Below are 26,566 nucleotides of genomic sequence, written 5' to 3'. Positions count from 1 at the left end.
TTGCAACAGCATTACATTTTTGTTACATATGTTCTGCTTTTTAGTTGATTTTTGTCAAATCCTTCTTTGTACTGCTGCAACCTACTTCTTTATTTTCATTCTGTTAGTGTTTTTTGGGCTGTTATTTGTTGTTCCTCACTGAATTTCCTTTTTGTGTGTGTGTCGGGGGGTAAGGGGTTGTTTACTTGTTTATCAATTTCCTTCCTAATTTCTTTGCACAAACCTTCTGTCATCTTTCTGTGCCTCTTGTGTATCCTGAATAAATGGTAATTTTCTGTTACTGTTTTGACCCTGTATTCATAAAGGTTGAGATTTTTCTGTTTGCAATTTGGTAGCTAGTGACAGTAGTTTTGTGTAAGATGTAATTCTTCAGTTTCCTTTTCCGTGGGTCCTTACAGACAATTCTTGAAATTTTCCCATTACGTTTTATTTCCTACCTTCCCCCACCATTACCATTTCTGTATGTCGCCTCTATCAATTTTCTCTTTTTCATTTTCTGCCCTATCTGAATGATGATCTCTTTACAGATTGGTCTGTGTCCTAGAACGTATTCCCATTCTTTGTTGTGTTTTATCATGAAACATTTGTGTGTAGACTGACTCCTACTGGTTATACTGTTCTGCTACCTAAATGCTTTTGTTTCTTTCTCTGCTGTATATGGCTCCTCTTGTGCACTTCTATGAATCAAATGGCTGTAATATCAGAAGTTACTGTTTTATGGAGACACTGATATTGTAGGTATAGTTATAAGTTGGGAACTGAATAACTTATTATTTCTATATCTGAAAACATTGTGTGCATAAACCAAGTTTGATTGATGTTTAGTTGTTTCTCAGACAAGGTTCTTCTGCAAATGCTACCTTTACCTTGTCTTGGAAACTAGTTTATCCATTTCCTACTGTAGCTTTTCCAGAAAGATTTGAGACAGTTGAGAAATTTTGAGACTCCTCATGAACATTAAATAATTTTCCAGTATTTGTCAGATGGAAAAAGTTGGCTTCTGAAATGGCTGTAGAATGTGGCATTTTTGTTTCTTCCGCTGTAACTCCTGAAATGCAGTGGGATGTCAATTCACTTACGTGAATTACTTTTATCAATCTTCATTTAAAATGACTTGTTTCTCTGGTTATGCATAGGACCAAGACTTCTTTCTTATGCATGTAGAACGAGTGTGAGAGAATGCATGGTGGACTTCATGAATAAACTGGCACTGACTTACTCAGCTTGCACTTTCATGAGTAATACAGCATGAAAACTTTTATTTGCTTGTTTAAAACTGGCTGAATAATTTCTTAACACTGTCTTTCTAAAGATGCAGTAAACTTTCTGAACTCCAATGACTTCTTCTGTATTTTGAAGTGTGCAACATGAAAAGTTACTTATGAAACTTAATTTGTTTGCTCTTTAGTAACAAATTAATACACAATTTTCAAATGTGTAACTGATATTAAACAGTGTAATGGAAAACTATGAAACAAGATTTTGTATTTTGTAAACTTTAAACTGAGACTGCACCTTTTAAAGATTTATTAAGAACTTGTATTGATGCTCTTATACAGCTATTATAGTAAATAGCCAACAGCTTGCATTGCCAATTGCTGATTTTTTTTCTTTTAATAATATGCTGCATGTAGACAAAGATGACCTGTCCCCAACTGCTGAGGTTTGGGATGTAGACCAGGGACTAATAAGTAAACTGAAGGAACAGTACAAGAAGGAACGAAAGGGGAAGAAAGGGGTAAAGAGTAAGTGCAGATTCTGAATCTTGTAATACAACGCTTTTTTGCCTATCTGTATAGAAGACTTTTTTTTCCTCATGAGTTCTATTTGTTTTGGTTTTTCATTAAACGTTTCTGTAATGGGGGCAACCAACTTTAACTTTCTACCTGCTGAATGTGAATGTATCAAAGCCTTTATCTACAGCCAGTCTTATCTCGATGAGATGTGTTGAAAGTGAAATAGGTGAAGAAAAGTAACTTGCTTTTTAATGGGAGTGCAAAAATAATGAACAATTGGCATTAGGGGGTTATTTCTACTCCAGAAGATTTTCTGAAAGAAGATTTACGCTTTCTCCAGTCCTTAAATTAAAATACTATAGTACTGTTTTGACTGCTGGTTGTTTTAGTGTTTGTTTTGTTGTTTGGGTGTTTTGGGGGTGTGTTTTTGATATTTTTTTTGTTCTTTTTGGCTGTTTGGTTTTTTGTTTTTGCATTATGAGCTTGAATCAAGCTATAATTGCCATTCATGGGTTTCAGTTTTTTTTTTCTTTTGGCAATCTAAGGCAACGTGAGAGTGGAAGAAAAGAAGACCTGTAATGTGATTATGAACTTTTTTGCCGCTTCGTTTATTTTGTGGTGCTTTTTGCTTTTCTGTGCAGTTTCTAGGTTTTGGCTAATGCCTTACTATTGAACAGTTTTCAGACCTGTTGCCCTTACATGAACTATGCAAGTTAAACTGAATTTTCAACATTATGTACCTGCTCAAAATGCCTTTGTGATTTATATCAGCTATGCGAGTTTTTTAGTGGACATGATGTCATTGAATTAGTCTCTGGAGAAGCTCTTTTAATTGCAGGTGTTTTTCTTTTTAATTTTTATTTAAGTTGTCTGCTGAAGTTTCTAGATATATTTAGTAAAAGTAAAAAAATATCTAGGATTTGGGTAATTATGTGAATTTGCACTAAATCAGATGATAATTAAGATATAGCACTTCATTAAAGGATTCTATAATCATTAAGGTTTAAAATTATTTTGCTAGTTATAATGAACTAATATTCATTTGATGCACGTTGTTTTTCAGCAGTTTTGCATGACTGTTATGCACAGATGCATTCACGCACATAGACAAATATTTTCAACAAGAGTACAAAGATTCTTGCCCAGATTTTGGATTAATTTTTAGAATTTATGGTAGTAATCTGGATGTCAGTAAGCATCATTTAATATGTCAGTAAGCATTTCACACTTTCAAATTCACGGTTTCTAGTTAAAAATTGACACCTAAATTGCTGACCTAATTGAGTAGCCTAAATGCACACAGTGAAAGTATGCAGTTATGGTGGGACAAGTTTATTTAAATCATTTTTATTCTGTCTGTAGACTTCTTTTGTCAGCTTTTTTAACATTGAGACTAAAAGTAGAAGATTCTCTTTGTTTCTCCTTTAAATGCCAGATCTTTCACAGTCTTCACACTGCATATTCATCTTATTTTGCTCTTCAACATTTTTAAGTGCATTGTCAGATTTGTGTCAGAATTATCTGAGATATGTGTGGCACTATATATGATCATTATGATCAAATAAATATTTTGATTATCACCTCTTGCTGTGTTTTTGGGGGCACAGTAATAGGGCAGACATTCTAATCGATTCCTTTATTGTACATTGTACATTATACAGTGTACATGTATCCAGTAACTGTATCATAATCTGTAGTTAGACTGCTTAACTCATGTCAGGATCTTCATGACCCTGACGCAGGTGTGGTAACTGTTATTCCTGTCATAGGGGTTAATAACAAAACTGAAGTTCATTTTATTCATTTTGATACTTCTGTTGTTTCTTCATGTTATCTTACAGTGGAACACCTAAACTTAGGTAATCTTCTCTTCACTGACACATCTTGATAAGGATTTTCTTTTTCCTTTATTGTTTTTAAATCTGTCAGAATAGTCAAAATACTATGTTAAAATATTATGTTGAATTCTTTCTTATTAAGGGAATTTAAAATGGAACAAAACCAAACAAAAAATATCCAATGCTTTAATTGCCTTTATAGTATCAACAATAGTAAAATAATAATAGTAAAATAACCCGAAGTCTGGCTGGTTATGTGTGCTGGAGTTGGGTTTGCTTTGTTTCTATCTGTAACATTAAAACCAGTCTCGTTATATTCTAGACTTAATTGTGAAAGATAAGGAGTTATGTGTAATTTCCACAAAACTGTTTTTTTGAAAGCTTATCTTTTCCACTAATAGGTTGAATTTAAGACATAGATGTCTTGCCCAGGTTCAAGAAAATCAGTAAGCTTAAGCAAATCAGAGACTGACTGTTTTTTAGATATAATTTGTCAACTCTTCACAGCATGATTGTGGAGAAGATGAATGTCTCTTGATAGAATCCACTCAGAATAATCGTTCTCAGCAGTTAGGAATATAATCTTCACATCTGAAGTTGTATGTTAAAATTGAGATCCTTTTACTGATCTTTTTTTTTCCCCCCGACACTTTACTCATTTTTGCTTTTCCTTTTCTTGTGCCTCAAATGAATTGCTCTGTACTTATGGAGCGATTTGGATTTTACTATCTTCAGTGTGTCACGCGTTGATGCAGACAGAAAGTTCAGACTACAACTTCTTGGAGCTAGTAGAAATCTGTTTGAGTTCTTAGACTGCAGCTTCTCTGTGCTGAGTATTTGTTGACCTTTTTAACTTTTGACTTCTGGAGAATGAAATGAGGTTCTAAGTTTTGTTCTTAATAGATCTGTGTTTACTGATTGTGTTCTTTCTTTCTGAAGACTACAACAAAGCCAGATGATGCCTTGAAACGTAGCTGCTTATGCAGAGTCAGTGCATTTTAACCCTTAAAAATCTTTAACATTTAGAGAACTTCAACAATGATATGAATGCACAATAATTAGAAAGCAGAAATCTGTACACTGCTTATGTCTGTAAGACCATCACAGAATAACGACATTTTTTTAGAATGAATTACAGGAAAGTTGTTGGAAATAGCAGCTGCTTCTTTGTAAACATCAGTGTTTCTCCCTCTTTTATGTTGGATTGAGGGCTGTTCTGAGCTGATGCCTGCAGGACAAGTAAGTAAACTTGCTGAAAAGCACTGCAAGACAAGACTGATTATCCTGTTATTAATGATATACAAAACGACTGGCTAGTTCAAGGTCGCAATGGATAGCAGAGTGACCTGGATTACTGTCAGTTTCCTCTGAGTATGCTCTGAGACAGACTTCTTATTCCCATATGTTTGAGGTGAAGGCATTTACAGAAGGTGCTTTCTGTTTGGATGAGGATAAAATTTTTATCAATGTCAAGAAGACTAATGAGTCTTCTGGAGAATGAAGAGTGGTTTCAAGTAGACATCTCAGGGTACCAGTCATGACTTCTATCATGTGATCTAGTGATTGCTTCTTAATATCTTCAAGAATATATCTTCTGCTGATCACTTTAGATAGGTGACCGGCTGACAACCAGCTGGAAAAGATGCAAAAACAGATTTGTGGTCTGTGCAGTTGAGACCCAACCATTTAACTACTTGTTTTTTTTAAAATGAGATTTCACTGGCTGACTGCAATTAACAAATAACTAACTGCATTAGTGCAATTAGTTTCAAATGAGATATTATCCTTGTTAGTCTAGCAGCTGTCTAAAAACTACTAAAAAGTGTTGTTGGAAAGGAGACGTTCCTCATACTACTGAGGAACAACATCCTTCACCTCTTTGGAGTATCTTTTTAGACATTTCCTCTTCAAGCCAAGTGCAGTTCATCTCAGTCTGCAGATCTCTCCAGAAAGTGATTAGATGACATGATGGAATAGGTCATCCAGTAGAACATAGTAGTTATGCAGTGTAACTGTAGTTCGTAGTTAAAACTGTAGTTGGAAGTTCATTTCAGTTGCCCAATAAAGGACGTTATTTTAACATTTGTATGTGATAAGTGTTTATAAGACGTACTTTGTTTCCCTCCAATCTACTGATAGCTGCTTCCTATGCTTTCCTATCTAGCTGGAATGAAGTCCTTTCTGTTCACGCTTTTAAAGGAATGTTGTGTGTTCCCATTAGTAATTCTGTTTGAAAGAAATGTTTATCTGCTTTCACTGTCTCCTTCAAAACTCAAGTAGGTCTCTGTATTAATCCTTGCTTGTTATCCATCCGCGTCTTAAAGTAATAATAATATTGCTTTACTTCTGGGTTTATTGGAAAATGATTCTACATAAAGATTAGAACTGTAACCAGGAAAGAAAATTTTAAGTATTTCACACTTCTTCAGCTGAGATAATACGTTTCTAGACTCATCAGTACATGAGTGCAATGAGACTTAGCCACTCAAGAAGCATGTTACATATGGGAAACTTTATGAAGCCAGTTTTATTCTCCAACAACTTATGGGTAGGAGCTTTCATATGTATGATAGAAATACTATGGCTTCCATGAAAGAATGAAAGATTGAAACCACAATAAAGTATATGGATTCTAATTTATATTTGTCAAAATGAACATGCTTTGCAATTATTAGTGTGAAAATGGTCCCTCTCTGCATTACATCAAGAAAATTTAATAATTGATGGATGCTTATTTTTGGTCACGTTGATTTTTAACTATTTTTTGTCAGAGACAGATCTTAAAATTGATCTATCATGATTTCAATGAATGTATTTTGGAATTTAACTACTTAAACAGTTTTGCTTTTGAGAAGTGATCTGTAAATCTAGTGTTTACCTCTTACAACTTCATAAAATGAAGGCCTTGTTTTGGTTTGTATCTTTTATTAAAAGTGGCACGTCAACTCAGAGTGTAATAAAATGCTGCCTAGTGCATACTTCACCAAAAACGTATATGCTTGAAAATTACTTATGCTGTACTATATCCATTTAAAAGTAGTAAAACTTCGTAGTGGATTTTAAAGAGAAATACATAGCATAAGTATATTTGTTTGCTTAAAATATAGTTGCCAACACTACCTGTGAGGACTTCCTTTTGATTAAAGCTAGTAAAGTGTCATTGTAGATAATTTTCTTTAGTAGGAGTCTATTGCTGTGATTTAATTTTGTTGTTAAAGATTTTTTTTAAATGGAAGCTGGAAGTTGAAAGCAGAAGTTAATTTAATTAAAATACTTTTAATTAGAACCTACTATTTTTGTTAGCTAGTATCCATATTATGAAATTAATGCACATAATTTAGTATATTTTACTTCTACTTTTACTTATTATTACTATATAATTTAGTATTCTTCTAGGAGCAGTCTTATCTAATAAATATAATGTGCATTTACTATTTCATTCAGTGGTGATCTTGTGTTTAATAAATATTTTATACAAGTCAAATACCATTCAAAACCAGGGAAAGTTAATTGTTTGTTGCACCCCCTTCCCCTCGCAATTATGATTTATTTATACTTATTCCCCTCATTTGTGAGCTTATCTTTTATTTGCAATCTTTTCAATGTTTAATTGTTTAGTATAGCTAGCTTTGTATTAGAAAGTGTTCGATTCATGTGTATTTTTATAATTGTGTTCTTTTGATGTTTGGCTTCTCACAAGGGCTGTATGATGATTTTTTTTCTTTCCTACAGGAAATTATAAAACAGATCAACAGAATACAAAACATTTGTTCTTTGATCTGGTGAATTCAGACTGTTTGCATGTAGTTTTAGATTTAATGCGTTAACTCCTTGATTTCCAAAAGATCAATTGTATTTATATACAAAGACAAAAGCAAAGCACTGTATTTATTTTAAGGAGGTCCCATTAGTAATTATTCTTGTTTACTTAGTTTAATGGATTTTTAGACTTCTGTCAAGTCAAGCGGTAGCAATCAAATGAATTTTTGCTGCTGACGTTAATTTACAGGAGTCAACAGGACAAAACTTCAAGACATGATAGCAGATCTGGGCGATGATGAGATACCCCACATCCCTTCAGGAATCATTAATCAATCTAGGTCACCCTCTTCTAGAATGACTGATCATGAAGGTGCAAGAGCAGAGGAAGGTACAAAAAATTCAGCTACTTATTGTATTTCAGGAGATTTCTTGTAGAAGGCACACACTGTCATTTACTCTCCCCTCTATAAAGCTTAATGCAGTTGCAGGTTGCCACATCATTACTATTTGCAGGTTTTCTCAAATGGTTTTGTGAGACTGTAGCTGTGGCTTATTGTAATGGACATTTATTTCCTAAGTATTTTTAAACAACTTCATGTACAGCTGTGTGTTCCGAGAGTATTCAGTATTAAATCACTGTTTGCAGACCCCGTGTAGCAAAATGTTGTATGAATAGGGTGTTACTGATTGAGGGTTAAAAGGTGAGTATTAGTATTTGACAACAGTTTGTGTTTTTGAGTGAAATTTGTAAGTGAATATTTAACTTAAGAGACTAACTTGTCTCTTTTTCCTTACGCTTAATGTTGATCTACTGTTTTTAAATTCTCTTCTCCTATTTTATGTGTAGTCGTAAGCATTTCTGTACAAAGTATTAGGTCCAGTTTCAGAATTATCTTATGCAATGGAGGTTAGTGGTATAATATTACCTACATAGCCCAAAGTTTTGTTATTCAACTTGTTGCCATCTACAGTTTTAAGGTTTGGCTTTTAAAGGAGTACTTCTCAAGTTTATACAATACTGTGATATAAATTGTCTACTTTAAAAAGAATAAAATAAAATCCAAGTACCCAACTAAATTCACATTTGGCTCTTCTAGGATGATCTTTGAACCATAAGCCCTGGCATGGTATTAGCTATCCCAGAAGTCAAAACAATTTGCATTATTACTGATGCTGCTTATTGGTTCTTTTGTTTTTCCTTAATCCTTACTGTTGTCTGTCCTCCTCCACCCGTAAATTTCTGTCTTGTTCTAAGCAGAGAAGTGTAAAGTTTGTGGGGGGTAAAGTTTGTTTTTGTTTCTATCCTGAACTATTACTTCACCTTGTTTTCCAGCCTTCCTTTTCATTTTTATTTATTTATTTATTTATTTACAATTTGAAGATCCACAAGTATCAAATTAACTTCTAGAATGCAATTGAAAAAACTAATGGTGAAGTTTCTGTTGCAGAAATCAGTGTGCATGTACCTTGTACTATCAACTATAAATGTGGTGTGATGGTATAGAGGTGTCTGGCATCTCTCCAGTAACTGTGTAACTGCTGCAATGTTTTGTGCTAGGTATTTTAAATGGCATGTTATCTCATGTCTGTTTTAAAGGCATTGTATCTCAAGTAATATAGTACGAAGCAATCCTTCTGAAGAAATAGATTGTAGATTTGAATTTGATAAGGGCTGACTTGTGTGGTTCCTGTAGAACAGACATTGTGCTACACTTCAAATAAAGATTGTCCAAATTGTTTTCAAGTAAACTGCCTTCAGAATTGTATTTCTGTCCATTTATGTGCTTGTATGATTGTAGTTTATCAGTTCAGTTTGCTGGACTTTATTCATTAAAAGCAGTAGTATGAATATCTTTATTACATTTTTATTATTATCACAATCTGTTAACTGTGGTTTCTCCAAAACTTTTAAACTGGAATAGTAGTGTAAGCTTTGCTGTTTTGGTCAAATTCTATGCAGAATACTGTGCAGCTTTCTAAATCTTTGCACAACCCATTATAAAAAGGTGTAGTTACAAGCACACAAGCTTACTTTGTATTTATTTTAGGTCTGCCCTTTGTAAATTTCAAATACTTAATTATCATAATATGTCAACTTTGCTCAGTTTTTTTTACTCAGCTGTGATTTCAAAGCTAATGTCTTTTGAAGACAGTTTTAGGGAACAATTGTATGTCTTTCTTGCTAGGGCATGCTAGGCTGATGAATGTTACCAAGCTGTAATGTTCTTGGGGCTGTACTTAAGCTTCATGCTACACTCTGCTATTAAGTGTTCCAGTTCTGTTATAAATTGAGTGGTTGGAAATGCTATTTTCATGTAGAGAACAAAGTGGTTTTTAAGCTCACTTTTTTAAACTTGGCGAGGGCTTGGGGATCCAAAAAGAAACTATAGTTCTGTAAGAACTGTGGTTCTAATTTTAACTATGGTTCCAATTGGCTGGGACTATATATTCTACATTTCTAAAGTTTTTATTTCTACTCAAGTGCAGGTTTAAATATGAGAAAATTGTTATGTTGTAATAGCATTTTGTAATCTCGGCCATTTAAAAAATAATTTTCCGTTTTGCTGTAGTGCATGATCTTCAGAAGTAGAAAGTACGGCATAACTCTGAGCTACAACTTGATTCTACATCCAGTATATTGTGTAAAGTTATGTTTGGTTTTTTTTTTGAACACCTAATCCACAGCTGTGGGAATGATCTCCTTTTTTTAATAAAAAAAAAAAATCAATTTTTTTTCCATATGCCTATTGATACATGGTGTGAATCTTTATTTTTGGTAGCTGTAACTTCATGCATATTTAATTGCATTACTTCTCTGCATATATCAGAAAGAGAACAAAAAAAAAAAAAAACAACCAACATTGAAAACCTGCAGAACTTGCAAACATTCTTCAGTCTTCTATTAAATGTTTAAAAAAACATTTGCACAAACTTATTTTTAGAATTCATGAAAATGTAGTTATGCTACATATACATATTGATAGCTTTAGTGATTAGAAATGTGCTTCTAAATTTTGGATAATGTTAACTTGGAAGTTTTAAATAAAGAAATGTTGAAATTGATAGGTTTATGTATAGACTTCTCCTGTGCAATTTTCTGTGGTAGAGCTTAGCTCATGCAAGGTTATCTACCAAGCACAGATAGCATTAATCTCGTGCACTATTAGGAGGATAGACTTGAGAGCTCACTTAAACTATGTGAGCATGTCTTAGATCAAATAGGACTCACAGCATCACAACAAGGATGGAAAGCGTCCTCAGGTGTAAAATGAGGATGTCATTGTCTTTCCCCTGTGGTCAGGGAACCTTTATTTCTGTTACTACAACCTGGGAGATCTGGACTCCTTAATGGACAGTGGTATTTGTTAGTCTGGGCTGTCAGAACATTGAAGGTGAGCCAGGTTTGGAAATTCCAAATAAAGTATTAGGTTTTTTTTTTCCCTTTTTTCTGTCAGAAGAAAACCAAGGAAATCGTGAATATCTCAAAAACAAAACAAACTAATTATTGTTTGGGGATTTCACTGTCTTAAGTTAATCCAAAGAATGTTTGTGATGTTATTTCTTGCTTTATATAGAAATATTGCATCTCCCTTTAATTTTAGTCAGGTGTTTAGACAATAAAAAAGAAATTGCGTGTGTTAAAGCTTTATTTCTGAGATTAGAAGTGCCATTTCAGTGATACTGTAACTCAGTGAAATCTAAAACTCAAGCAGATTTAATTTCTGAAGATGTCAAATAAGATTTAATATGCTTTGGAAATGCTTACACTTAGCTGAAGTTCCCATTTTCCTGAAGTTGATCTAAAATACTCTACCTATCAAGCATCCCATTTATTTATTTATTTATATATTTTTCACAAAAGAGAATACTGATAAGTAAAAGCAGCTTCTAATAGCATGCTCAAGTATTAGTTTTAAGCCTTCAGTCATATTCCTCACCACCAAGTTGGTATTCGGGGATATTGTAGAAGGAGGTAAACAGTATTGTTGATTATAAAGAATGTGGGTGAATGTTTGAAACTTTATTGTTCAGATGTTTGTTCAGAATGAATGGTTTATAGGTTATTTGTATTTATTTATTCTAAATGGCAATTAACAAAAATGTTGAATATTAACTTGAAGAAGGCACAGCTCATTGAGATAAATAGTAGCTGATTTTTGATTTTAGGAATTTAAAATTACATTCATGTAGAGAAGATTCACAAATATGTTATTTCTTTTCTTAAATTATCTGGTAACTTGGTGTAGAAGAGAAGTTTTGCAGGAGACCTTGATCTGAGATAAAAATACTTAATTGTGCAGGTAGAGACACTTGATTAGTACAGAGCATAGAGACGTATTTGCAAATGGCAAGAAGGCAAGCAACATGGTGTAGTGAGTGAAGTATTATTTGGAGATGTAGGACATAAATTTGATATTGAAAAATGATCATTCAAGTCACTTCGTTCTTGTTACCTTCTCACATATAGTAATTTGTAAATTGTAAAATTTTTGTAGACTAAGTTGAAATGAAATTATTGAAATCATGATGAAGAATTGTGTTTTTAATGTGTTGCATGTGTTCTCTTTTTATTTTACTTGTAGTACGTGGTGTGTACTAGTTCAGTTTTAAATTCTGCTTTGTTTGTAAGTGATGAATAATGCAGTTTTTCATCAACGTTTAAATTATTGTATTGATACTTAAAGAAACTTTTATTCTTTGTAGCTGAGCCAATAACGTTTCCATCTGGAGGAGGCAAGTCATTTATTATGGGTTCTGATGATGTTTTGTTAAGTGTACTGGGCCTTGGAGACCTTGCAGACTTGACAGTAACAAATGATGCAGACTATAGTTATGATGTAAGTGCAATTTTATTTAAAATTCTTTATAGAGTTTAATTTAATCAGTGATAGTTTTCCTCTACCATGTCCCTCTACCCTCAATGTTACAGATGCAGAGAACAGAGCTTTTAGTAGCAAATATTATTTGGTGGGAGGAGAGGGCACCTTTTGAATGTGCTAAGTGTTTTGGATAATCATAATTAAGATTACTTGTTTATTTTCTTCTAATGTAATTTCATTCACATTTTGTAACTGGGGGTGTGTGTAATGACCTAGAATACAGTTTGTCGTCTTAACATGAATTTCTTGAAATGGCAATTTTACACTGAAATGGAGTATTGAGAAGACATGGTATAAAACACAAATATTTGCAGAAACATATTGCTCTGCTCCACTCTTTCTTTTTACATGGTTTTAATAGCATATACTATATATTACTGTTTATTTCTGATGTAAACTTTTAGGGAGTATTTCTAGTGTTACCTGGAGATTTGAGATTGTCACTTACCATGTTAATTAAGCTACTGTCACTAGGGTTTCTCTTTCTTTATTTTTTTTAATTGGCTGGTAATATTTGAGTAGTTATGGAAAAGTCCAGGTAAGTCTTACATATTGTACTGTGTTTAAAGTATCTTGTTAGTTTTTGGTGTTTTATTTTTTTTATGGGGTCTAAAAGTACTTAAGCTGCACACCAATTATGTAGTCATACTTGTCCTTAAGTATTTGTAAATACTAAATGCTGTCATAAAGTAAATGCCAGTACATTCTTTACTACAAGGTGTTAGGTTGCATAGTTAGATTTCCTGATAGAAAATTGAAAACTTTATTTGTCCATCCTTATAGAAAGCAGTGGAAAAACTCAATGGAAATATTTCTTAAAATATTTGCCCAATTTCATACACTTACATAATACATTGTCCTGTTCTGTTCATGGAAAAGGTTAATGTTCAGATTGTCTGCTTCATTTCAAATGATGTAGCGCTTCTGAGAAATCGGATAACTTGAAATTAGAGTTCAGTTTCAGCTCTTTGCATTTTCTGTCTATGAATTTTACCTTCTACTGAGCTGAATCTGCCTTATCACTGTATGTAAAAGTATGGCAGACAGACTTAAGAATCATGTGCATAACACTTTTTTCTTTTTTAATTTACAATTAAATCTGTGAATAAGCGGACATGGAAGAAGAGGCTTTTTAATAACTTCACAGGTGTATATGATTAAGTCAGCTTAAATTTGAGACATCCCGAACTGGTATTAAAACAACACCCCTAACCTGATTCCACTGTGGATTATGAAATTGAATAGCTTGGGGTTCTTTCTTTCATAGTCTTCTACTGACTTGGTTAACCTCTAAATGTTCTTGCTTGTATATTCACTGAATGCTAATTTGCATGGAAGAATAAAAACAAAGCAGTTCAGAATCTCAAAATCAAGGTACTAGTTTTTTGTTTGTTTTTGTATTGTTCTCATTTTACTGACAGGTGCTTCAGTGTTGTTGAATTTTCAAAACTTTCTCAACAAGACTTTTTCGCTAAAGGCCCTTGAATTTGGGGGATGTCTGGGGTGGTGTTATCAATGCATAAATATCTGGCTGTTCAAGGAGACAAAGGATGTGAATTTTTTGTTTGTTTCAACTGGATTATTTACGAATAAAAATGAGACGTGATTGACTATAAATGTCATTCAGTTTCCCTGCTTCCTCTCTAGTTTTCCTTTCCTAGTGCTGTTAGGGACTTTATGAGTATATCTGAAAAATGTGCATTGACTTCTTCCTGTACCTGAAAAGATAAACCTTTAATATCAAGTTACACAAGTAGAAAGGTTTTCTTAATGTTTTTGTGTAAGAAAAAGGGAATCTGTCCTGCTGTGGATCTGAAGAGACTGAAATTCAGATAGTATATAGTTCTCTTGCATCATGATGCTCCTCCAGGATAAAAGTTCCTTGATAGTTCTTTATTTCTGAAGTTGTTTCCATAAGTGTGTGTGTGCAGTACAGTAGGGCTGTGTCTTAGCCTGTACTTGTGATATTGTGCTTGTAGGACAACTTAATCTCTTGTCCCTGCAAGCCACTTGTTTTTCCAGTAAGTCCCTACCTGAAATTCTTATTTTTCAAATGGAGGCTATGTATAGAGAGGATGGGAATTAAATTTTAAATCTAAATAGTTTTCATTGTAGCTGAATATTTTTTCTGTATGATAAACATTTAGTGCATGAATTGATTACAACAGCAGTCATCTCAAGTAATGTCTCTTCTAGGATCTAGTACTTCATATTTAGTGCGTGTTTGTACTCTGAGAAAGTAATATTATTAAATACTACACTTGGGATATTTTTGATAGTTGCACAGGATCTTGGTGTTTTTTGGCTGCAAGTCCAGAAGTCCTGATTTATCAGAGCATCTAATCTGGAAATCACAATATTATCAAGAAAAAAATGAAGGATTAAAATACTCCAACTACAGTTATTAATTACTGCTTTTTGAATTTTGTTTGCTGTAAGTATATAGCAAATTGGGAAGACAGAGAAGGATGCAGGTCTCCTTACTGTGGTATAAGGAGGTTCTCTTGAATGCAGGGGCCAGGAAGAGCTTTTCTACCTGATGCTTGATTTTGTTTAGTTTGGGTGTGGGTTGTTTGGGTTTTTTGCCTTTTTTTATTATCCTCAGTGAAATTTGTTTCAGTACGATTTTTCTGGTGGTTTGTAAGGCAGAATGACTGAGTTGCTTGCCATGTGCTATAAAGTAGGCGTTTCTAATTCTAATTGTTATTCTTATCTATTCAACATTTCCTTCTCTGCCCTCCCACCATCGTAAGATTCTGTGGGTTCTTGTTTTCAATTTTTGGTTTAAGAGATTATGGTAAAGGTCTTTTTTCTTGCTTTTGTTTTTCAAATGATTGGCATTTCGGATGGCAGTTTTGTTTGTGGTAGAACCTACTATTCTAACCATATGCTCTGTGACTTTTTTTGATCCAGGGACTGGGATTAAGAACTTAGCTGATCTTTTTAATTAACATCCACTGAAGGTATAGGGAGAGGGCTAATGGGAGAGATAAATAAGCTACGGAAGATATTTGGTACTGTAGCCTAGCTCTCTGCCAATATCTGAAAAGTACTTACAGCAAGAGCAGGGCTGGTCTCTTTTCACTGGCAGGTGACAGGAAGAGGGGAAATGGCCTTAAGTTGCACCAGGGTAAATTTAGTTTGGATATTAGGAAAAACTTCTTTACTGAAAAGATTGTGAAGTACTGGAATAGGCTCCCCATGTGTTTAAAATGTGTTTGAAAACTGTTTGGATGTGGTGCTCAGGGACATGATTTAGTAGAGAGTTGTTAGTTAGGGTAGTATGGTTAGGTTATGGTTGGAATCGATGATCTTTAAGATCTTTTCCAACCCGAGCAATTCTATGATTCTGAATCTGGCTTTTACCAGTAGAGCATTTAAGACTTAATGGATCTGTGTGTCTATGCCTTTCTTTGGAGAGGTTTCTGACTTGTCCACTTCAAAATATTGATACATGCCACTACGTTTTATTTTTTACTTTTTTATTTTGCCCCTGTCCTGTTTTGTATCTCACGTTTGTCCTTTTGTAGTCAGCAAATACGTTCCAAGTTCCTTGACAATGTTTTTATGATGTGCACTTTTTTTGAAATAGGTTACTGTTTGTTTTTTCCTTGAAGGTTACAGTGATCTTTTTAAAGGTATGTTAGTTTTTTCTCTTGGCCAGGTTCATTAGAAAGATGGACAGAGAGAATTAAACAAAAATCTGTTTTCCTTGAAATGTAGTTAAATAAAAAAGTGTACATGGTCATCTCTTAGAACAAGATGTTGACATCTGTTCTAAAAAAGTGAAGCCTTAAAAGCCTTAAATAGTGCTTCTTTTTCCAAATTTCTGTCAGTTTGGTACCTTGTGTTTTAGTGAGTGTATCTGAACTGAGAATGATATCACTGTTGCAATAGACATTTTAACAACAACAATTAATAAACTTTTTGTTGTTTTTCTCAGTCCTCCCAGTTTTCTTGAAAACAAATCAAGTGAAGAAAAATCACAAGTGTAACAAAAATCATTGTAGTGTGGATGCACACCACATTGAAAGAATCAAGGTCTTCTCTTTCATCTGGGGTGTGATGTGCTAAAATTAAGCACAGATGTTTCAGATGCTGGGCTTTAATTTCTGCAAGCCTCCAACATTAAGTGACTCTGTTAGCTAGAAAATTACTTCAGTAATTAAACAGAGCTCCAGAATTCCACTCTGCTCCCTCATACAAAGATATTATTCTTTGTATAAAGGTTGTATACTGAAGTATAGTTCTGAATAACTTAAATATCAACAAAAAATATTGAGATACTCAGTGCATTGCAGAGAAGGAAGATTGAAAGTAAAATACTTTGTAATGAAACTTATTTGTTACATGATATATTGAAAAAAAGGTTATGTTGCACATCTAGTAAAAGAGATTTATGTTGCTTGGTCTGATATTGGAATAATTTGCATTTAGGCCAAAAAAAACTCAAATACCTTTTTGAGGGAAAACAGATGTCTACACATCTATAACTTAGAACAGTAAATTATATTGTCTGAGCATTTCTATTTATTTTGTTTGGATATAATCAAATATAGTTTGAGTGACTACTGATAATTCAGTCCAGGATAGAGATATTGTGGTGTACTGTTACATTATTATTTGATTTTTTTGTTTTCGTTGCTGGCAGATACTAAAATTTTTATTAGATATGAGAGTGTTTAATCTCTCCATAATGTTTCTAGAAGTATCTTGGGGGTACTAAGGGATTCAGGCCTGTAGTTGAGAACTGTCTTAACAAGTACATGGGTAGATAGTGTGTAAGGGAGAGTATAGAATGAGTATCTATTGATTCTTCATTCGCTAATTTTAATTATCTAACTAAAATTAATTTTCTAAAGTCTCTTTATAATTACTGGAGAGGAAGTGAGAAGTATGTGCATGTCTATTTCTCCTTGGGTAGACATTTCAGGATAAGTGGTATGTAGTTTTTTATAGGTCCTCTTGACTTTGAGTAATATGAATTATATTTGGAGCTTTAAATTAGTCTGTTACATTCACTAGAAGAAGTTTTCTGGTAACTTTTCTGAGGTATCTAGGGTTAATATTAAGCATTTACAATTTGTGGGTTTTAATTTTTCTTTGTGAAGAGAATGAATTGGGTGCTCACTGATACATAAGGTAGCTTTTCTCCTGTTTCACACAATAAATAAGTTGCCTCACAAATATACTTAAAATCCATTAGAGCCTTGCACATAACACTTTATATAGTGGTGTTTAATACACTTCTTAAGTACATAGATCACTCCAAAAGTAATGCCTTCCATATACTTCCATGAGAACTATACAGACACAAAAAGCACAGTAACACTGTATGATAGAGCAAATTATTAGCTGCAAAACAATATTTTTCAACATAGTCACCACCATTAGCTATGCATTTTCACTGGTGATGAACAGTTAGTGCATTTTTTTCTGCATGGAAGAATTCAGTGACCCACCTTTGTTTCATATACACTTCTGTGTCAGTTGTCATTTTATCAAACGACTCCTCTGTTGCAGTTTGTTGCACAGCAACAAAATATAATGGAATATTGGCAGGAAGTTTTAATCTCTGCTGTCATACAACCAGCATCTTCTGATGTAGTCGGCCAATACAGTAAAAAGTAACATTCAGAGCAGTCCTCATACTTTAACTATTTCTCTGTACGTGCCTTATCATGAAGATTATTCAAGATGTGCATATGGTTCCTGTCATTCTAAGTCAAGATGTTAATCTAAGGAAGAAATCTGGGGACCTGAAGTTTATTTTAATTGTCTTTAAGTGATAATGAGCTTTTGAAAGTTGTAATCTCTTCGTTGGCTACAGAGAGTATGATAAGCAATGATATCTTTTTTTCAGGGAAGAAGAATTAAGGTATCGTACAAAAGGATTAAAACCAAAATTTGAAAATCAAAGCTTGTTTGCATATTCAGTATTATGCTCTTTTCCACACTAGAACAAAAGAAACTTCTACAGTAGGAAAAAAATACATTGCAGACTAAGTTGCCTGCCGGAGAGGAAATTACAAATGCCTATAGATCAATAGAGAAATGCATGTTTAAGGTTGAATATGTATTAACTGGATTGAGAAAAGCAAGCTTTTCCTAAAGTACAAATACTTGTTATACATATTTTTAAACGCAATGTAAATTATGCCTTTTCCTTTTTTAAGCTGCCAGCTAATAAAGATGCCTTCCGAAAGACATGGAACCCTAAGTATACGCTACGCAGTCATTTTGATGGAGTGCGGGCATTAGCTTTTCATCCTGTAGAGCCTGTGCTGGTTACAGCCTCTGAGGACCATACTCTAAAACTTTGGAATTTGCAGAAAACAGTTCCTGCCAAAAAGTAAGTATATGGGTTTTTATGAAGTATCAGTTTTGTTTTAAAAGTCTTTGAAATTGATTCTCTTAAAACTCTTAAACGTTTTTGGAGTTTTTCAGTAGAGACTTCATTTTGTGTAATAATTTTTCCTCTTCGTCTTTCAGGAGTGCCTCTTTAGATGTAGAACCTATCTACACATTTAGGGCCCACATGTAAGTGTTTATTAGAATTATCTGATAATTTTTTTATCCTGGATTCATAAAACATCGTGTAGACAAGATTATACTCTTTAAAACCAGGTAAATACTGAATCCCTGTCACCTATGGCAGAGTCCATGATAAAACAAAAAGAAAGAAGATATAGAAGATGACACTGAAATTGCCTGAGCAGTGTCTTGGGTTGTGGCTTTTAATATGTAAGATCTAAAGAAAATATATATATGATGGAATACTAGTAGTCTAACATAGTAGTCCCCAGATAATTTTGAGAGGTGAAAAAAAACAGTTGCAGTCATCAAGAAAAAAAAGGACTTAATGCAGACTCAAGGTTCACTGTTCCTTGTGTCAAGTATGTAGGTGGATTCAACTAGTAGTATCTGTTTTCACCAGCTTTAAATATACAATTCCAGTTTGGAATTATCTGCACTTAAGACCAGTAGACTTCATTTCTTAAGCATGACCTGTTGTGAACCAGCCATCTAACTTTGGGATATTGCTTTACAAGACAGTTAAACCTGACTTAGTGGTATGTCCAAAGGTGCTGCTTCCTTTGGGACACAGCTTGTCTAGTGTCACTGCAAACAGATTCAAGAAGTTAAACCAGTAGTAGTCTAGCCTTAACCAAGAAGTACCCCTCCTAGGGTTATTTTTCTGAACCAGTTTTCTGGAGCATAGGTTTCTGTCCATCTGAGAAAGTTTATAGTATTAATGGCAGAGAGCTAGAACAACCTCTTTCAGCACAGCTAGTTTTTAGATAGGCATAGATTGTCTGTTCTTTTAGAAAATAATAATTAAAAAAATCCTTCATGCTTTGCAGGTTTAGTTTCTATTGAAGTAAGATTGTGTTCCTGCATTGCTTAAGCTTTGATAGTTAAGTTGTTGTAAATATTTTAATATAGGTTTGTATAACTTGCTGAGACTTAAGATTTTTAACAGAATTGTTTATTTAATCCAGGCTATTTTTTGTTTTTGCCTTTTTTTTAAATAGATTGCAAAATTCTAACTATACTGTTGGCAGTATCAGTAAACTACTTATTCTCTGTCTCCCAATAGTGGACCTGTATTGTCATTGGCAATTAGTTCTAATGGAGAACAATGTTTCAGTGGTGGTATTGATGCAACCATCCAGTGGTGGAACATGCCTAGCCCTAACGTGGACCCATATGACACCTATGGTAAATACCTTTTAAAAGAAAAACAACTGATAGCTGTTGTCTTGGACATAAATTTTCTGCTCAGTAACATGTTTTCTAAGCCTTTTGTGCAATGTCAATACCATTTATCAAATGAATTGTGTTTTCAACTTGTTTGTGTGCAATTAATGTTCATTGCTTATTTCCATTTGCATTAGTGACATGCTTTCTATAGAAATGCAAGAGAATGAGTGGCAAATCTTAAAGTTTAAATAATGAAGAAATCAGTCATATCCCTTTCTAAGAGACATACATTTCACTTTGGTTTTCCAAAATTTGGTATTTTAATGCCACGTAGGCATATTGTTTGTATTTGCATTTCGCTTCCCATAGCTAATGACTTAAATTGCTGTTAAGTGTATGGAAAACTAATTTGTCTCCTTGATGCTGGTGTGGATTAACAGTATCATGTGTTACTGAAGTTTGAATTGGTATGAAGGCAAGACTGTTCTCTATTCTTGCTCTTTTCCTTGTGTCACTGTAGTAAGTGATCTGGTACACCGCTCAGGTTGCATAATCTGTATCAGTGAGGTGGAGAGGAAGCAGTGCTGTCTTGTGTCAATTTAGAAAGACCAATAAAGTGATCTTATAATTTATGTGGGCCTCAGATAGTCTACTGAAGTAACAAAATTATTTTTAAAAGCCAGAGCACTCTTGTTATTTTTCCTCCCTAAAGGTTGTTAGTAAGGCTTTTGTTTGCAAGACCAACTTGTTTTAAATTTCATGCAAAATTAAGTTTTAGAGATTTTTTACTTAGTCTTTTCCACCTATCTTTTAATTTCTATTCTACTCAAAACCTGGTTTATTAAAAAACCCTCTATGAAAAGCAGCTGTAAAATACGGATATGTTTCTTTGTTTTGCAACAGGAGTAATCTTTTTTTCAATATTTGGGTACCGAAGTTTGTTTTGTTTTGTTTTTTTTTTAGAGCATGTATGAGTCAGCAGAGTATAGTAAATTGGGGGAAAAAAAAAAAGCAGTGTTACTGTAAAAGCATCAAAGTTTGAATAACTCATCAGAGTTTAAATAACTGAGGAATAAGAAGCTGATCTTTTTTAGATGTTTTTACATCTTGCACAAAGAAAAGGCTGCAATAAAGTATCTTTAAGATCGTAAATCTAGATGAAGGAAGCAAACCGCTCAGAGAGGAGGTTATAACAAGTGTTTCATTCTGGAAAAAGGGGACATGGATATTTTTTTGAGAAAGCTGCCAGAGGTTGTGTAGGATGATCTACTGTGTAATGTACCTGCAACTTAAACAATACAATTTCTTAGTTCTGATTTTTCCCTTTTCTTGCTTTCCTTGATAGTTAATAACAATTATTCTAACATTTTTTTTTAAATGAAATGCTCTAATTTAAATTCAGTTGTAGGTTGTTCTTTAATGTAATTTCAACAAATGACTGAATGAGTTAATAGCCTGCAAGTTTGATTTGCTAACAAGCTACTTAAACATGAAAGCCTTAGTCCTTTTAGCTAGCAGCATGGATGTCAGGCTGTTTAAAATTTCTCTGAAATGATCCTTTTAGACAGTGGGGTGTTATCTATTGTGTTTATTATTCATGTGCAGTGTAGTGGACCATTTTGCTTAAGAATCTAATATAAGTTATCTACAGGCTAGAAAATTACTTGAATAAAAAAGGGCAGAAGCGCATGTCTTGACTTTAGTTTTCTATCTGCAGTCAAGTTAGCTCAGAATTTGCACTTGCATTGAATAAATTGACACTTCTAGGATTTCCTACTACTGATATTCACAGAATAAATTAGTATAACTAACAGATCTGTAAGAACACAGATGTGATAAATGATCAGTATTTTAGTAAATGTGACATACAGCTGTTTTACTTGAAATCTGAATTATATTGCAATGCAATAAATGCTTATTCTGTTCCTAAACTTTTGTCTTTCCAGAGCCAAACGTTCTAGCTGGCACACTAGTTGCTCACACAGATGCAGTCTGGGGTCTTGCTTACAGTGGTGTAAAGAATCACTTACTATCTTGTTCAGCAGATGGCACTATTAGATTATGGAACCCACCAGAAAAAATGCCCTGTATTTGCACTTACAATGGAGAGAAAGGTAGGTTTTTTGCTGGGAAATTTTGGTTTTGAAAATTTGTTATGAGACATCTGATGGAGTTCTTGGCTTGTCCATTTTTCAAAGCTAGTTAACAGGACTAAAGAGAAATTCTTTTATTAAGGTAATCCTGATGCTGTGGTGTTATTCTGAAGGGAGGAAATTAAGTATGAGTATAAAGTAAGCTTAATACTTAAATTATTAAGAATTTTAAGATGTTCTGTTGTTTCTAAAGGCATTTTTTCCCTCACTTTTTAGAGCATGGAATACCTACATCGGTTGACTTCATAGGTTGTGATCCTGCTCATATGGTGGCATCTTTTAACACTGGCAGCACAGTCATCTATGATTTAGAAACATCTCAGTCAGTGGTAATGCTTTCATCCCAAGTAGAATCTGGTAAATAAAGCTCTTTTCTATTTAGTGTCTAACTTGAATGAGGTACCTGTATGAAAGTTTTATCTTGTGGGAAGTAAAAAGACAAGCTTACGATAATTAAGAAGGGATTTAAGCAAAAGATTCAGTGTAGAATCTTTCCAGATTGTGCGTCAGTGGAACATGTAATATTAGAAATTCTGTTGCTACAAATAAGGTGTTAGGAAGACATAGCTCATTGTTGATAATTGTATATAGCTGATGAGACTCTGAATAGAGGAGCTTTCTGACTTTATTTTCTTGAACCTATGGAAGTGTTTCATAAAGAAAACATTCAGTTTCTGATTATTCGCATCTAAAAGTATCGCAAGGGAAGAATTTGCTTTTCCTAATATAATACTTTAATTATACTTAAAGTAAGTAGCTTATCGAAAGGTTTCAGCACAGATTATAAAAATCTGCCAAAGCTATAATCTGGGTAGCTTGTGCAAAGCTGATGTTGAAAGTGAGAGGTACTATCACAAATTGGAGATATTCCTTTCCTATTTTCAAGAGAATCTCAAATGGAATTAACAAAACAAGAATGAAGGAGATGATCCTTAAGGCAGGAAGCGCATTATGGAGAGTATTCTAAGAACTTCTGAAGAGGTTCTAAACTACTCAGTGGTTCTTTAAGCTGAAATACATAAAAATATGTCTGCTGGAATCTTGTAGGTTAGATTGACTTTAGTTTGTTTGTTTTCAAGATGTATCTTTTTTTATACGGAGGTGTAAGAAGTGTGTTCTAAATATATGGGTAATTTGTTTCTACTTCATTAACGCTGCCCCAGAGTACTTCCCCTGATTTGTTTGCCATCCATCTCAAGGATCTTTCTTATGTATAAACCAGTTGTGCAGCTTTAACCTTAAAGTACGTTGACAGGAGTATACCTGGCTTAATCTATCTCCTATAAAACAAGATGCTGGTTGTTATTAGATGTACTGATGTTGTTCTGAAGGTGCTCTTTACATAATATTAGTTAATACAATAAGCTAGGGTAAAATGCTAAATATTCTCATTTTAGCTTTAGCCATTTCTTTAAGGCAAATGAATATATGTTCATGTTTTTCTTATTTTCAGGTGTACAATCAAATAATCACATTAACAAGGTAGTAAGTCATCCCACACTTCCTGTTACTATTACAGCTCATGAAGATAGACACATCAAATTTTTTGACAACAAAACGGGTAAGGGTAAAGAGACCCTCATCTGTATGTATGAACATGTTCCAAGCAAATCTGAATGGATATAGGAAGAATCCATTTGTAGAGAATATACTAGTGACCAAGACTTCCTGTAGTTCTAAGATAAACTTTAGCATTTTTATTTGAAATTATGCCATCCCTTGCAGCTGGGACTTCCGCAGTCAGAAATACTCTCTTATGCTGAGATGGTTATGGCAGACAAGAATATCCTTTTAAATTAACAAGATGTTGATTTATAGCATATTTTCACTATTTTATTCCTGTTTTCATCATTTCCATGCTTATAAGTCCAGACATGTATCAGTTATGTTTTCAGTTCCCTGTTGTAAAAGTCATTACTTTGTACCAATGGCAAGAAATAGCCCTTAATTCATTGTAGCAGTGGAAGTTTTTGTTATACTTAAGTTGCTGCTTAAGTTCTATTCTACTTCAGTTTTTGAATCAGCAGTCATTTTCTGTGTTATCCTACTAAGTTGGGAGAAAAAAATCAGCATAAACTGACTTTTCTAAACATGTGTGCAAAAACCCCTGTTTAAAATGTCTGCTTGGGAGATAGAGAGCAGGTGTTATTTTTTGTTATTGTTTTCCTTTTACAGGCCGAAAGTTAAGGCTTTTTTTTTCCCCCCCACTTCTCACTTATGGTTGTTAAATATGTTGAAATGATTGTTCTGAAATTCATATGTATTGCCAAGTCTTTAAAAGAAACAAAACTGTAGAATAACAAGGAAGATATGGCATGTCAAATAACTGGGTTAAAGATTGGAAATGGAAGGTGACCAGGAAGAAATGTAGATCTCTGTAGGCTTGAGAACACGCACATTAAATTCTGTGTGGATAAATGTGAGGGAAAGAAATAACCAAAAAAAATCAGTTTGTATATTGTATGAATTCTTGATGCATACACACTTGTACCTTGTGTTAGTCTCCTATTGCTCAAAAAGGATATATATATAAAAGAGTGTTTCAGAGGATCGTTGAGCGTATGATTAGATATCTTCAGTAGCTTTTCAAGGAGAAATGACAAATTGGGCTAAGATTCTTCAGGAAAAGAGAACTGGACAAAGATGACAGAATACTTTCATGTTGGTTACAGTCTTACAATGGACTTGGTAGCTTACTCTTTTCCAAAACAAGAACTAAGGTTCAACTGACAACCCCAAAAGGTGATGTGTTCAGATCACAAAGAGATGACTCTTCATTTTGTTTGAAGTTAAAATTTTTGCAACTCCTTGTCATGAAATGGTAAATATAGTGTTAGAGTTCAGGGGAAATGGCACAAAGTGTAGTTGGATGTGCAGGTAACTGCTTTGGTTTGTAATGTAACTGAACAGTTAATTTTAGAAGTTGGAGAGTATCTTGCATCTAAAGTACCACTTAGTTGTCCTGGTAGATGGATCTTTGGTATGACTCAGTGAGTCTCTTTTCAAAGCTTTGTCAACACTTTGTCAAAGTGAGGGACGTTTGCTGGAGCTAAACTATTGTTATGCTATTTGAGAAGATGCCAGATACATCAGTACTTAGGATATGAATGCCTTTGAGAATTGCCATTTACCCGTATGTTTGTACAAGTCTGTGGTTGAAACTTAATAATTTCTAATAGAACTGTAGTTTTCAGATATTCAAATCAGTGTTATTCTGTATTGCATCTAATGGGAATATTTTTTAAAAGAAATGGTACTTCTCAGGAAATTGACTGTTTATTTTGCTTTTAGGTAAAATGATCCATTCTATGGTTGCTCACTTGGATGCTGTCACGAGTTTAGCTGTAGATCCTAATGGAATCTATTTAATGTCTGGAAGTAAGGTTTTTTAATCCTCTTATGTTTTATGGATTTTGTATTTCTGTTGCTTTTAAGCATCTGACAAAAATCTAATTTTGTCTTTTCTCATTTTTTGTTTTTTCTCCAAACAGGCCATGATTGTTCCATTAGATTATGGAATTTGGACAGCAAGACATGTGTGCAAGAAATAACAGCTCATAGGAAAAAGCTGGATGAATCAATTTATGATGTAGCATTTCATCCATCAAAAGCATATATTGCCAGTGCAGGAGCTGATGCCCTTGCCAAAGTATTTGTGTGACACAGCAGAACAAACCTGCATCATAACAGCAGGTCTGTTTGGACAAAAAAGAGGGAACGCGTCACTGCCATCAATAAGGTTACCAATAAGACACTACATCTGATCTGCCTGAGTGAAGGCTCTTAAGTGGGGCAGGTTTCAGTTGGTGAAAAGTCACCACATCTCGAACAATGTCAGGCTCATTCATTTAACTGTAATTACTGTATTTGGGGGGTGGGGAGAAGTAAAAAAGGAAAACCAGTATTTGTAGCCTTGACTGGATATGAACTGAGCGTATGTCTGTTCTTTAGGTGTCTTTAAGCAAACGTGGAGTCTGATCTTACAAAAGACTTTTATTTTGGACTCTGTGTGCTGCCTTAGGGTTAGGAATGTGGTGCTCTTGTGGGGGGAAGTGAGCTCCAAGAGTAGCTTTCTTTTCATCTCTTAGTAATCTTCTGTTTATCAGTTGAATGCCACAGATTCCCCTTTTAAACTTTTATTTTGCTTTAAAGAAAAGGAAATTTAACTTAAAATATTTTAGCATTAGTTGCACAAAATGTTTGGATAAAATTCTAGTTTTTATAAGTCTTTTTATATATTTAGCCTGTCACAACAGTGCTCAAGATTGTATTGATAATGTTTTTCTGCATTATAGAACCCTAAAACACAGAGAACTCACTGACCCGCTGCCGTGTAACCACACTCTTCCCTTCTTTTGCCTAATACAGCTCAGCTAAGTCCTTGCATAAGGATGCTAATTCTTCATCATCGCATAACTGTCTTCATAAATAAAGGACTGTAAAATGTGTTTAAATGAAACACAGAGGGGTTAACACCCCCCGATGAACTCTTA

The 26,566-nt window shown here is 33.8% G+C and overlaps 1 protein-coding gene across 1 annotated transcript in view; it reads left to right on the top strand.

The window, feature by feature from the left end:
- Positions 1–26,566, top strand: part of STRN3 (striatin 3) — a 37,296-nt gene extending 10,730 nt beyond the window's left edge. The window contains exons 6-16 of the mRNA XM_031553766.1: positions 1,547–1,745; positions 7,584–7,724; positions 12,041–12,174; positions 18,393–18,568; positions 18,709–18,756; positions 19,817–19,938; positions 21,867–22,034; positions 22,290–22,430; positions 23,527–23,634; positions 25,365–25,451; positions 25,565–26,566. Coding sequence (XP_031409626.1) covers positions 1,547–1,745; positions 7,584–7,724; positions 12,041–12,174; positions 18,393–18,568; positions 18,709–18,756; positions 19,817–19,938; positions 21,867–22,034; positions 22,290–22,430; positions 23,527–23,634; positions 25,365–25,451; positions 25,565–25,734 — 1,494 coding nt within the window. The 3' untranslated portion in view covers positions 25,735–26,566. The remainder of the gene's footprint in view (positions 1–1,546; positions 1,746–7,583; positions 7,725–12,040; positions 12,175–18,392; positions 18,569–18,708; positions 18,757–19,816; positions 19,939–21,866; positions 22,035–22,289; positions 22,431–23,526; positions 23,635–25,364; positions 25,452–25,564) is intronic.

The sequence above is a fragment of the Meleagris gallopavo genome, chromosome 5, assembly GCF_000146605.3.
Source record: "Meleagris gallopavo isolate NT-WF06-2002-E0010 breed Aviagen turkey brand Nicholas breeding stock chromosome 5, Turkey_5.1, whole genome shotgun sequence".
NCBI classification, from domain to species: domain Eukaryota; kingdom Metazoa; phylum Chordata; class Aves; order Galliformes; family Phasianidae; genus Meleagris; species Meleagris gallopavo.
Note: the sequence above shows the minus strand (reverse complement) of the source record. Positions and strands in the feature narration are given on the sequence as shown.